The 14331-nt window shown below is 49.3% G+C and overlaps 1 protein-coding gene across 1 annotated transcript in view; it reads left to right on the forward strand.

The window, feature by feature from the left end:
- EMP2 (epithelial membrane protein 2) overlaps positions 1-13982 on the forward strand; it is a 33512-nt gene extending 19530 nt beyond the window's left edge. Inside the window, exons 2-5 of the mRNA XM_016197588.2 lie at positions 266-405; positions 2863-2959; positions 6868-7014; positions 10564-13982. Coding sequence (XP_016053074.1) covers positions 328-405; positions 2863-2959; positions 6868-7014; positions 10564-10751 — 510 coding nt within the window. The 5' untranslated portion in view covers positions 266-327 and the 3' untranslated portion in view covers positions 10752-13982. The remainder of the gene's footprint in view (positions 1-265; positions 406-2862; positions 2960-6867; positions 7015-10563) is intronic.
- The last annotated feature ends 349 nt before the right edge of the window (positions 13983-14331 follow it).

A 14331-nucleotide genomic window follows, 5' to 3' on the forward strand; every position in this document is an offset into this window, starting at 1 on the left:
CCCCTGGCAGGCCGGAGAGGTTCGATGCTTTTCTGAATTAGGGATTCTAATTGGCCCTTACCCCAAGTCCTCCACAAGGAATATTTGGTGTCTGGATGCAACAAAGAACAGCTTTGGAAAGAAAGCTAGACTTTGTCTGATAAAATCTGGAAGTGAGGAAAGGCGGGGAGTGCGGTTTTGGATTTTCTAAAACCCCATTAAAAGTTGCTTGATTTTCATTTTCATTTTGTCATTGACAAATTCTAATTTCGTACACCGTCTTTAGCACATCTCTTGCTCTCTCGGCTTTCAACGAAACCCGTCCTTGCCCTGCGGCGCGCTGTGAAAATGCTGGTGCTTCTGGCTTTCATCATCATCTTCCACATCACCTCCGCCGCCTTGCTCTTCATCGCCACCATCGACAATGTAAGTTCCCGTTCCTTCCGGCCTTCCCAGAGCCCCTGATCCCACAGTCAGTAGCAGGATTAAGAACTCCCCCAAGGTGATTACAGTTTGGGGTCGTCCTGCCTACCAAGGCATGCCCGCCTCCTCAGCCTGGGCCTGAGGGCTCTGGCCTAAGTGTTGGGGTTTGGGGTTTGGAGCATCCACATTTAGGTGGGCAGGAACCTTGGTCCTCTCATCCCTGATTCCCCCACAGAGCCTGGCGCGATGCCTTGGTTGTAGGAAGCTCTTTGAGGACTTGGCTTAAATTCAGCCCTCCAGAGGTCAATGACTCAGCCTTGACACTGGTGTCATTTGGGCTGGATCATTTTTTGTTGCGGGAGCCATTCTGTGCACTGTAGGAGGTTTAGCCACATCCCTGGTGTCTACCCACCAGATGCCAGCAGCACTCCCACCCCTATTTGTGACAACCAGAAAAGACTTCAGATATTGCCCAATGTCCCTTGGGGGGCAAAATCATCCTTGGTTGAGGACTACTGCCCTAGATACCCCAGGTGACCTATCCCAGGTGATCTCTGCCCCTCCTGCCTCTGACATCTCCTGACTGACAGGAGCCCTTGTTGCTGGCCTGCCTGGCCAGGCCTCCCCAGCAGAGCCTATGCTTGGGTTTTTCCTGACTCTGTCCGTGCTCCCATGAAAAACTTAACTCTTTTCCTTTAGTTTCCAACTCTCAGCCAGATGGCAGGAATGTATTTGGTAAATAACCTATTGGCATAGATTAATATCCCTCCCAGCAGGAAATGAAGCTTTTTACCAAAGATCCTCTAAGGCCCACCCCATGACCCAAAGGCCTGGCTTCAATCCTGATCATTTCAGACTGCAGAGACATTTAGAGTCAGAAACACTGCTCAAAGGGCTAAAAAATGCACCCGGCTGGCATGGCTCAGTGGTTGAGCATCAACCCATGGACTAGGCAGTCATGGTTCAATTCCCAGTCAGGGTACATGCCCCGGTTGCTGGCTTGCTCCTCAGTAAGGGACGTGCAGAAGGCAGCTGGTCAATGACTCTCATCATTGATGTTTCTATCTCTCTCTTCCTCTCCCTTCTTCTCTCTGAAATCAATAAAAACGTATTTTTAAAAAATGCACCTTACAAGTGGCCATCAGCTCTGCCTACATGTAGACTTCTGGTGATTAATCATAACGATAGTAACATAGACCATCACACCACCTGTCACTTGGCGAGCTGGAGAGTGCTTACTCTGGCCAGGTCTTGGGCTAGGCCCTTTTCTGTGCATCATCTCAGTTGATCTTCACCTGAAGTTTATAAGATAGGTCCTCTCCTAACACTGTTTTGTGATGAGGTAACTGGGCTTAGGGCAGTTAGGGAACCTGCTGGAGTTTACACTGCAGTAAGTGGCAGAGCCGGGATTTGAACCATTGCTGAAAGGACAGATAAGTGCAGTAATCAGGCTTGGATTCCTGCAGGCTCTCAAAGAACTGCCGTGAGTGGGTAGGGCAGGGATCACACTGAGGCCGTGGGTTAAAGTATTTGTACCTTGCCATTATCTGAAGGGCCCACGCTTGGTGTAATAAACGGTATTAAATGTTCTTTTAGAGTCTCCTTTTTCTGTTTCTTGCATCTGGTCCTTTGGGGTTCTGAAATGGTCACAGACGTAATGAACAGGATAGATATTAGGGGCAGAAAAGCCATCAGCCACAGCTCCACTTAATCCTATGGACCTTTTCTGCGTAGTCATATTACTATGGCACTCACTGGGGAGACACAGATGGGCATTCTTGCCAGTCAGTGACTCACGGGTGTTCATGAGTTAGGAACTGTGTTTGGCACTGTGGCAGGGCACGTAGTGGGAGCTCAGTGAACGTCTATGGACTGGATGAATGGGTGGGGGAGATTCCAGTCTGGGTGGGGGAGATTCCAGTCTGGGTGAGGGAGATTCCAGTCTTCGGGGGAACAAAAAGCAGAAGGACCGCCTTCTGGGAGTCGAGACAGCACAAGAACAGACAGAAATGAAAGCATTTGGAATAAAGGCAGGAAAGTCTCATCTGATCATCTCATCCAGAACAGGCTCCCCGCCACCACCGACCTCATCCCTTTAGCACCCCCTCTGCCGTCAGCCCTATAGCTCTTGTGGAATTTATCAGTCTATTTATTCCACCAACCGGCCCTCATCCCTTCCCGTCCACCCAGTGAAGGCCTGGACCATCCCGACTTCACTCAGACCGGCATTATGGCCATCACCTGGGTGCTTGTTAAAAACGCAACATCTCAGGCCCCACTGCAGGCCTCTCCAATCAGAATCTGCGTTTTAATCAGATCCCCACGTGGCTCGCAAGCGTGCGCACTGCAGACTGAGAAACGGTCCCCAATATTCATTTACCCTGTGCCTCACCTAATTAGGAGTCAGTGTTTTCATAATTAACAATCAGCCTTTCCCGGTGTTTCCATTTTGTGTTACAGGCCTGGTGGGTAGGAGAAGGATTTTTTGCAGGTGTCTGGAAAATCTGTGACACGATCAACAGCACGAATTGTACAGAAATCGACGACAGATTTAACTGTGAGTGTGAAGCTGATTGAGAAGTATTGATGAAAAAGAGACCACTCAGGAGAAAGGCTTCCCTGTCCTCTGACGCCTCCCCCTCTCCTTCACCCAGCATCCTAGAGGCTGGGGCTCAGCCGCTGCAGCAGGGACAATAGCAGCTGGAGACAGGAGGGGTGTGGAGGAGCCAGAGGCTGGAGGGGGCACCAACCCCACCTACGTTGGGCCCACCCTTCTCTGTTTTTTGGCCAAGCAGAGCTTCCCTTTCTCATACTTTCTCAGCTTCAGCCCCCATCTAGAATCTTCTTCTTCTTCTCATTTATCCAAGCCTCCCCTCTCCATAGACTCAGAGACTCTATTGGCATTTATGTCACTTCCCTGAATCTCAATAGCTGGCTCCTTTGTGAGCTGTGTGACCTTCCCTTGGGGAGGTCATTTGAGGGCTCAGAATATCAGTATCTTCAGCTGCACCTGCCCTGCCTGCCTCTGCATGTGAGCCAAAGTACCAAAGGGCTTTGCAAATGCAGAGCATCCCACTTAATGTGCCAATTACTCTCCTCCACTCCAGAAAGGGTGGCTCTGTTTTAAGTTGTGGAACTGATGCAAGAGGCACTGTGGGTCCTGGTGCCTGATAAAATACTGGATGCCCAGTTAAATTTGATATCTCAGATCAACCATAAATAACTTAGTTTAAGTATGTCCCAAATATTAACACGGGACATACTTGTACTAAAAAAATTATTTGTCATTTATCTGATATTCAAATTTAATGGGCATCTTGCTTTTGTGTGTTTGTCAGATCTGGCAGTCCTTTTAGGAACAAGGGACCCTGCTCACTGGCTCCTAAAGTCTCACCATTCTGTCAATAAAAATATCAACATTCATAACACAAGCAGAAAAGTACCAGTAGAAAGCATCCTTTGCTGAAGCTTTACTGCGCGAGGCATGGGGCTAAGTCCTTTACATAAGTGATCTCATAGCCCTATCTGGCAGGGACCATTGGCCTGTTTTAAGATGAGGAAACTGAGGCACAGAGCGGAAACCCAAGGTTACACATCTAGGACTAAATGATGAAGCCAAGATTCTAATCTAGATGTGATGGACTCTGAAGCCTGCGCTCTAAACCACATCAAGTGGTCCCTGCCACACACCCCTCAGTGTGTTTATCCACCATGCTAACCCCTGACCCTGGAAACAATCATTCTTCTCTGTGCTCTGTGAGCTGGGGCTGTCGCCACTGTGCGTGGACAGCTGGGAGAGCTGGCTGTGCCCCGTGGCGATGTTTCCAAGCCTCTACTATTTGCATTCCATATCTTCTATGTGGAATTATTTAATTCCCTGTTACTTTTCCTTAAAATAACAGGGGTTGGCAAACTACCAGCCAAATTAAGTCCAATGAGCTAAGAATGTGTTTTACATTTTTAAAGAGTTGTTAAAACAAAAAACCCCAAAATATAACAAGGGACCGTATGGTCACAAAGCCTATTACTCTATGGCCTTTACAGAAAATACATGCTGACCCCTACTTCAAAATAGTCCACTTTTCCCTTACATCCGTTTATTTTAAAAGGAACTTTACATCCCGACATAAATGATAATCTGGAATCATTTGCCATAAAAGGAAATTTATTAAAAATGCTACATTGAAAATCAAATGTTATTAAATCCTCGCCAGATGCATTTGCCTCTTGAAAGTCCTGACTGTTTCTGGTTCTTTCCTTGTTAAAAACAAAACAACCCGCAAACCCAGATATTAGCAGGTGTTATAAAATTGCTAAAGTACCAAGTGGAGAACTCCTGGAGGTCCTCAGACACATTTAAACAAGAGCCAAGCGAGCATCCCTCTCCCCAGGTGAGTTTCGTTGGTTGGTGCGCTGAGCTCGTCAGCTACCAGTGGTACATTCCGCATCCACCCTCCAACTTTGAGGAGCCCTGTTCTGAAAACGTGTCCTTTCTTCCTAAAGCCATTGTCATAATATGCCTGGGGAGTCTATAACCATAGACTGGGTGGCTTAAACGACAGCCATTTATTTCTATCTTACAAAGTGCGGGCAGACCTGGAGTCTGATGAGAACAGATGCGCTCCCTGGTTTGCAAACAGCCTGGTTCTCCTGTCCTCACGTGGCAAAGAGCAGAAAGAGGAAGCCAGTGATTGTGCCTCGTCTTACAAGGGCACTAATCTCATTCCTGAGGGCTCCACCCTCATTACCTACTCACCCCCCAAACGCCCCACCTTCTAACACCATCGCATTGGGGGTGACACATTCATTCCACAGCAGCCGTGTTTTCCATATTTGCCCTGTCACTTGGGGTACTTGCTGAACACACAGACTCCTGGTGCCCACCCCAGGACGACTGTTAGCAGAATCTCAGGGAGAGAGGCCCAGGAGTCTGTAGTTTTAACAAACCCCAGGTGGGTCCTGGAATTGGGCAAATTTAGGAAGCACTGCTCAAAGCCAGAGGGTCACAATCTTGGCCCTACATTGAACGTGAGACCCCCCTCCATGCCCGATCCCAAACACCACCAGAGGTTCCGATATTATTTCATCTCGGTGTAGCCTCCCGGATGTTTTTATAAAGGAGCTGTAATTTACAAGCAAGAAAAGGCAGACTTCTTAAGGTCTCAGTTCAAAGAGTTTTGACAATTATGTATACACCCATGTAACCACCATCCAAGGCAAGATAAAGAACATTCCAACACCCTAGGAAGTTCCCTCCGGCCCCGTTCAACTCAGCTCCTACCACCCGCTGCCCGGAGTGGAGCCACTTCTGACTTCTGTCACTATAGTTCCCTTTCGCCTGTTCTTGGTCTTCATAAGATGGGGTCACGTGGTGTGTTGGGGGCGCGGGTGTGTGTCTGGCTGCATTCCCCTCAGTAAGCAATGGGGGGCTCCATGCTCCCCAGCTGATCCTAATGTGCAGCCAGAACGCACTAAGAGCCACTGCTGTAAACATTTCATTAAGTACTTAACATTAGGCCTCCCTCTAGTCACTTTTTAGGCAAGATTGCAAACAAAAAATAGAAAAAAAGGAAGGCTTTCCTTAGATTTCCTTCTGCAACTCTGGGCACTGCCCCCCGCCCATCTTACCTATGTCCTGGTGATAACATTCAGCCCTCACACAGGGCTCCCTTTGAGGAGCACCCCCTAAAATCCTTCCATGGGTGAGTTCACCCCACTCTCCTAGCCTGCTGAGACGGGAGCTATTACTATCCCCATTTTGCAGGTGAGGAAACTGAGGCCCACGCAGGTGGCTCCAGTCTCTGCACGTGACCCCTCTGTACATCTTCAGTGCATGGCTCCATCCGTGTCCTTCCCCATGCAGCACCCTCCCCCAAGACTGTCTCCTTTCTCTGCTCAAACTCCTCTGCACCAAATCCTAACCACTCACGCCCCACACTCTAAGGCCAATCTGAAAAAACCCTTGCTTTTCTTTTCCTAAGGAGCCAGCACAAGGTTCACTCTCTCAAATGCACTGTCAGAAGGGCACTCAGTCCTGTGAGCCCCAAGTCCCCGAGAATCCCTCCTGAGGTCTCTCTAAAGCCCAGACACACAGTCCTCACCAACCCCTCCTTAGCTCTTAAACTGGAATCTGCCAGATTAGAACCCGAGGATTTGTGCTTTTAAAAAATCCCCCATCTGAGAGCCAAGCATGTGGGAGCAGTGACCCAGGCCAGGAAGAATGCCGAGCAGGTGGCTCTTGCCCTCTTTTCCAGATAAGGACACGGGACGGTTGGGCCAAGTGCACAAGTGGATACTAAGGGAGGGGGGTTGGGAGGACTCCGTGGCCGCTCTGTGCTCATGCTGTGCAGATGACACCCTGACACCCTGCAGTTTAATCTCGTCATCCCCACTCTGGAGCTGTCACTGTCACTGCACCCAGGGGCCCTGCGGTCCTCAGTCGTGTGCTCTTGTCCTTCCCCACAGATTACTCCACGATGCAGGCAGTCCAGGCCACCATGATCCTGTCCACCATCCTCTGCTGCATCGCCTTCCTGATCTTCCTGCTCCAGCTTTTCCGCCTCAAGCAGGGAGAGAGATTTGTGTTAACCTCCATCATCCAGCTCATGTCATGTAAGTAAAACCACAGGTACTCCCTTCCCAGCCACCGCGAGTGGAAGCCAGGAGGAGTGAGGCAGGTAAAGACTTGGAAGGAGAAGCTGGCTGCTGTGCCACGGTGCCGCTGTGGGACATTTTTCATTTTGGAGTTTGGATTTAGTTAGGGGTCAGGGAAGGCGTCCTTCCTGAGCTTGTGCAGAGAGGAAGGAACAGTGTGTCAGGCAGAGGGAACAGCGTGACCAAAGGCCTGTGATAGGAGAGACTTCGCTGGCCAGTGGGGCCGGAGTGTAGAGATGGGGGTGGCATGGTGCGAGCTGCGCCAGAAAGGCAGCTGGGGCCGGACTTCATGGGTGTTGTAAGCGCTCTAGGATATGGGGGTCTTTGTCCCACGCTGGTGGGAAGCCATCAACAGGTTTTTTTGGGGCTGGTTGGTGTTAGAGGTGCCCACTTTGGACCAGGTTTGGAGGCTGCTGGAGATACAGAGATGAGCAAGACCCAGCCTTAATCCAGGAGGGACTTACAGAGAAAAGGCATCTGGGAGCACTTTTCTCTCCTTAGGAATTTTAGTGGGACTGAACTCAGATGAAGAAGCCTTGTGCACAACATGATCAGTAGTTGTTTCTCAGTAGAGAGTTAAAGCTTTCTGAGGACAAAAACTGGAAGCCCCTTCCTTCCATTGTACTTTCCAAGCTGGAGTCAATGGGAAGCTTGAGGAGGGAAAATCTGTATTTCAGAGACCACTTGCTGCTTGGTTCTAATTACCACCTCCTTCCAGCCAGCTGTCTATCGCCCAGACTTCATTCCCTGCAGCCCAGAGTCAGGTCCAGACCTGCCAGGCCTTGGCATGGCCCCAAGGCATCTTACCAGACACTAGGGTGATCTGTGTGCCTGGGACTGTCTCAGTTTTACTATTTTTTAAAAAATTCTCACCCGAAGAGATGCTGGGGAGGGGGGAACAGCGACGTGAGAGAGACATATTGATCGGATGCCTTCCATTTTCTCCCCGACGGGATCAAACCCGCAACCCAGGCATGTGCCCTGACCTGGAATCGAATTGGCAAACTCCAGCCGGGCTGTCTTTTTTAAACCTGAGTCCTGCATCCCCAAAAGCCCCTCAGTCCTGGGCATAGCTGGATGGTCGGTCACATACAGCATCCTCTTGGGGCACGTTAACTGACCATCCAGGACACAGGCAGAAGATTAAAGCATTTCGACTATAAAAGACCCTGGAAGGTCACTTGATCCCCGAGCCCCAAGTCCATGAGGATCCCTCTGGGGACCTGTCTAAAGTGCAGACCCCAGAGCCCCGTCCTGACATCTTAAATCAGACTCTGCCAGCTTAGAACCTGGGGACTTGTGTTCTCCCCCATGAGCCCAGCACCTGGAGCGGTGACCAGACCCAGCGAGGCCGAGAGAAGTGAAATGACTTGCCCAAGGCCACCAGTGAGGGGCCTCTGCTCTGCCTCTTCCTTTTCTTTCTTTGTATCTCCCAGTAAGAGGTATGGACACCTCACTACTCACACCATTAAAGGCAATTGAATATCGTCACTTAACATCCAGAGGAGAGGAGTTGGGGAGTTTCCCCTTCAAGTTTACTTTCTATCATTGTCTCCGTTTGTCTGTTTATCTCTAAGCCGTTTAGTCAACACAGATTACTTTGATAATATACATAGGAAAATTCCCCTGATACAGAAGTCACACGCACACATCCCCTTTCCCATCCACAATAACTCCTTCGATCATTTTCTGGTCCGAGGACCTGCCCCCTCCCCTCCCCCCGGACCCAAGCCTGCAGTGTTTAGATGCCATACCAGTCAGTGATGTTCAGGTGCGAGCGACAGGTGCTCTAACGTAAGAGACAGGATGCTGGGGCAGCTCTCAAGAATGAGAGGAAAAGCTGGAAACTAGGTCTTGGATAGAGGATCCAGGCAGCAGGAACTGATGAGCAGTTGTTTTGGGGAGAAGCTGGCAGAATCTGTGTGACTCAGATCACAGTGTCACTCAGATCACAGTGTGACTTTGCTCTAGATCAAGTCTCCAGAAACAGTCTGATCAGCAGAGATTATCATACACTCACCCCCCAGGTAGACAAGGGCTGAGCACCCTGAGGGACAGTCCTACCTGGCCAGGAGAGGCAATAGGTCCCCCAAGGAAAACCAGGTTATTTAACCTCACCCTAGCATTAATGTCTGTGAGTCACTGAAGATGGTCTTGGCTGCAAGTAAGAGAAAATTCCAGTTAACAATGACTTAGGCCACAAAGACCTTTACTTTTTTTATGTAACAAGTAGCCTGGAGGTGGAAGGTGCCAGAGTTGGTTTGGCAGCTCAGCAGCAGTACCACAAGCTCCCACTCTTTTCGCCCTTCTATGCCATCATCTTCAGAGTGTCAGTGATAACCCTCTCGTGGCTCCCAAACGGCTTCCACAGCTCCAGACATTCCATCCTGACCTAGCAGTATCTAAAGTAATATGCAAGGGAAAGTATAGAGTTGAGTAGTTGGGGACAGCAATTGTATAGGGCCTGCAAAACCTAAACTACTGTCAGGCTGACTCCTGGCATAGATCAGTTGTGACTTATCCTCTGGGCTGGACACATGGCTGCCCAAATAAAATTGAGTTCAGCTAGCAAGAGTGGAAGCACCATTTGACCCAGTGATCCTATTTCTAGTAATATATCCTAAGGAACCCCAAACACCAATCACAAAGAACTTATGCGCCCCTAAGTTCATAGCAGCACAATTTGCAAGAGCTAAGATCTGGAAACAGCCCAAGTGCCCATCAGTAGATGAGTGGATAAAAAGCTGTGGGACATTTACACCATGAAATACTACGCAGCTGTAAAGGGGAAGGACCTTTTAGCCTTTGGCACAGCATGGAGGGAACTAGAAAGTATTATGCTAAGTGAAGTAAGCCAGTCAGAGAAAGACAAGTACCACATGAGCTCACTTATATGTGGAATATAATAAACAAAATAAACTGATGAACAAAGTGGATCCAGAGACTTAGAAGCATGGAACAGACTGAGGGATCTCAGAGGGAAGGCGGGGAGGGGGTGTGGGTGGGGAGAGAGTAATCAGGGAACTTGTATGTTTATGGGCACAGCCCATGGACACGGACATTGGTGTGGGGAGGGCCTGGGGTGGGATGGATGTGGGGTGGAGGGGATCAGTGGGGGTAAAAAGGGGACATCTGTAATGGTCTCAACAATAAAGATAAGAAACACTAAAAATAAAATCTGTACAAAATGGCGAAGTTTTTAAAAAATTTCTGTCAATTTAGAATCAGTCATAAGTATGAATCACAGTGCTTTTTCATGACTTTGGGGAGAAACCTTTTAAGTAATAAAAATAAAATCAGAGTAAAAATCTAAAAAAAAAAAGAATGGAAGCAAAATGACAGGGGAGGCAGTGATATTCTACCACAAAATACTAGTTATCATCTTCCAATAGACTAAAATAAATCCCTGTGGTAATAAAAGCTTAAGTTGGTCTCTAATAGCCCCCTCAGGTACCGGGGAAGCTCTGTGGCCCGTGATTTACCGCTGTCTTCACTTTCTTCCCCCAGGCCTGTGTGTCATGATCGCAGCTTCCATTTACACAGACCGGCTCCAGGATACTCACAGCCAGAACGAGGAGCACTTCATCCAGACCAGGGACGGCACGTACGGCTACTCCTTCATCCTGGCATGGGTGGCCTTCGCCTTCACCTTCATCAGCGGCCTCATGTACCTGATACTGAGGAAGCGCAAATAGGCGTCAGGAGCTCGGCAGCTTTCACCCAGTACAGAATCTACATTCAGATAACCGTTTTGTATATAATCAGGTTTTTTTGTTTTGTTTTGTTGTGGTTTTTCTAGCAAACATATTGTTTCCTTTAAAAGCCAAAAAAAAGAGACGAGTTTTTGCATTCTTGAGATCAGAGAATAGACTGTGAAGGCTGGAATTCAGAACTCCCGCCTGTCTGCAAGTCTCAACAGGACAAAGCCAAACGCCAGCAATGCTCAAATCCAAAAATGTTCAGCAGGGTGTTTCTTAACCATGGGTGTGTGATGTGATGACAAGAGACCGAGAGAGCCAGGTCTGGGGGGACATCTCCCCTTAGGCTTGGGCCACACCAAGCCCCCCTCACCTCAGCTTTCCCAAATCTCTCGGTGGTGGTGGTGGAAGGTGGGGCGAGGGGCGGCCAGGTGAGGGAGGAAACCTCAGGTGTTTAGCCAAGTTCCATGTGAGAAATAGGTATGGACCCCGGTGTTCTGCCTATATCCAGACCATAGCCCCTAACTGACTGTAAGGGGCTAGGTCCAGAAAGTGCCTCCCAAATTTGCAGACAATGTCACCTGCTTGCCTTAGGGAAGGGGGTCAGATGTGGGCTCACCCTGAAACAGAGACTTTCATCTTATGATCCCTAGTACACCTTGTAAAATGCAGACTGTTGGGTTCCCCACCCCCCACCTACATAGTCTTCAGGGATGGGGCCCAGGAGCCTGCATTTCTAACAAGCTCCTCTCTGATGCTTACAATGCTATGGGCCTTAAAGTTGAGGACCAGTCCCAGAGCCGGAGGAGCAGAACTGCCTCACAAATGTTAAACATCACATCATATCAAGCTGGGGAGATGGGTCTAGACCCCACTGCAGACCAAAGCCCTGGCCTCCAGCAGCTCTTTACTCTTCCCTGTCTTCCACAGCTGCTTTCACCTGGGCCACCCAAACTCCCATCCCAGGCCGTGCATCCCAATAGTCAGCCCCCCGGGGGGCGCAGCCTCCTTATAGCCCTAAGACCTCTCCCTTCTCTTCCTGACCTGCCTTCTAAGCTGGCTGGCCTCTACTAATCCCATTTCTAGAGCCTCAGAAGACCCATCCCCCATTCGTCCATCCATTCATTCATTCATCAGTTTAAGGCTTGCATGTGCCAGGCATGGGGACACCATGTCAAGATAATCCCTCCTTATGGGGCTCATCGTCTAATGGAGGAGATGGGTTAAAAACCAATTAGGAAAACTAATTAAAAACAGTGATGAAGGCTGCAAAGACCACAACCCAGGATTGAAAAGCAAGGCCGGTGGGGTGGGAGGGAACCTGCTGCATGCCTGCCTATCTTTAAATGCTCCTGGAGGCATGGAGATCAGTCTAAATATCGCTCACTCAGCTGTGCAGATGGTATTTATTGGGCAGCATCTATGTAGCTCTGTGGAGCGTCCCAGGGTCCTGATAGCCAGTGAGGCAGTGAGAGCAACCCAGATTGCTCTGGGTCTCAGACTCTAGTGGGCACAAGAGCCACTCGGGGGAGCCTGCCTTGCTAGGTCTGGGTGGGCGAGCGAGTGCTCCCGACAATTCCCAGACAGCTTTGGGGAGTTTGTCTTTAGGTGTGAAAGCACTGTGAGGTGTGTGGCAATGTGCTGAGCCTGGGAAGCGCCCCACTGAAGAAGCCCTTTGCGCCTCACTCTTTCCTCTGGTGTTTTGAGGTATGCCTGGGTCGGCATGCCGCCTGTTTGCCACATCAGCTCTGGTGCTACTTAAGTGCTTCTGCACCTGACCTGCTCAGAGGCACGGTGATTTGCCATCAGCCCAGTTCCAGTGGAGCTGGGGAGGCATCTGTTTTGAGTAGTGTTAGGGCCCTGTGGACTCCTTTTCAGTGCAGGATTGGGTTTTTCTGTTCATTCATTCATTCATTCGTTTTCAACAGAGTACTCCATGCTCACTGTGTTCCAGGCACTCTGTGAGGCTCTGAAAACACAGGGGTGAGCAAATCCAGACATCCTACCTGAGACAGGACACTTTCCCCCCAGAGAGGCCACCAGCACAGTACAGGGTAACATCGGGCCAGTGACAGGACAGATGGCCACCTCCTGGGAAACTCATTAGGCATATGGTGGGTCTGAGCGGGTCACACCCTTGGGGTTTGGAGGATGCTATAGAAGCCTCTGGAGGAAGGTGGGTCTAAAGGTGTCGTTTCCTGGTAGCCACAATGGAAACCTCCAACCCTCTGGTAAGCCTCATGCCCAGGCAATGCATGGATTTCCTTCTCCAGAACTTCAGGGTTGCGTGAGAATCTGAAATGACCCCATGGATTTCCCTGGCTGGTTGCCACTACTGTATAGCATCCAGTATCCACGTCCATCGCGGTGCCAAGGTTTTGTGAATCATGAGAGCTGCCTCCCCCACACTGGGAAGTTGGGAAAGAGGTGATGGCGTCAGGGAGAACATACCCAAATTTCTTACCTGTAGGCAGAATCAGCCCTCTCACTCGGTGCTTATTATCAGTTATTCAGTAACAACAAAGAACAGTAACCGAGGCATCCAAGAAGCAAATATTAGGACCAAATATATTACTGGTAACAACTGTATTTGAAGGAACTTGTTTGCGCATGTTAGGACATTTTTTATACAGTACTGTAATTCTTTCACTGAGGGGCTGTGGATGGAGACAGACTAACTCGTTTTGTTATTTGCATTAAAATTACTTTGGGTCTCTGTCAAGTGAGTTTGGAAAACAGATTTGTTGCTCTGAGTGAATGTATATATTTATTCCTGAACACAGGAAAATTGGAGACCTCCCCGCACTCCGCCATACTCTGCGACAGGTTATTTGCCTGTGCGCGTCCCTAACCAGCGGGCCGAGGTCTGGGGACTCTGCTCTAACGGGTGCCGAGGACACCTGGCCCCCCCGCCTGTGTGCAAACACACTAAACAGTAGCTTAGATAGAAGCGCAGCATCACTTAAAGTCTGCCTGGGTGGGGAATTACTAAACTCGCTACTAGTGGAAAGGCTACTTACGTTGCAGCACATGGGACAGCTTTGTATATTGGGGGAGTGGCGGTGATGAGGTGATGCAGGGAAGGGCCTAGAGGTGAATCTTGGTTTGTGGACAAATGTGATTTCAGGGTAGTTAGACACTTTCTACTTAATGCGCCTTTAAAATAGTGCATTTCCTATGTTTTGTATAATCTGAAACTGTACATGAAAAATAAACTTGAAAACCAAATCGCCCAGAGCGACAGACTCTAATGTGCCCGACTGTGCCAGTGTCAGGTTAAAATGCTGCCATTTTGCGTGGCAGGGGGGTCATCTGATCTCTCAGTAGGCTGATGTGGTTTTTATGGTGAGCAGTTGATGCCTGACAGTCCGTCACAGGACAGCCTCCCGCTCCCTTGGCCTTTTGACTGGAGCAGCTTCCTGGGTGAACGACCTGCAGCTGCACAGGGCCTGTGCTTCGAAAGGCCCCACACTTGGTTAATGATCTGCCAACACCTTGTTCAAGTTCTTAATGGCATTTCAGCAAACAGCCCCACATTCTCATTTTGCAATGGTCCCCACATATTATGTAGTCAGGC

The sequence above is a fragment of the Miniopterus natalensis genome, chromosome 3, assembly GCF_054644295.1.
Source record: "Miniopterus natalensis isolate mMinNat1 chromosome 3, mMinNat1.hap1, whole genome shotgun sequence".
Classification (NCBI taxonomy): domain Eukaryota; kingdom Metazoa; phylum Chordata; class Mammalia; order Chiroptera; family Miniopteridae; genus Miniopterus; species Miniopterus natalensis.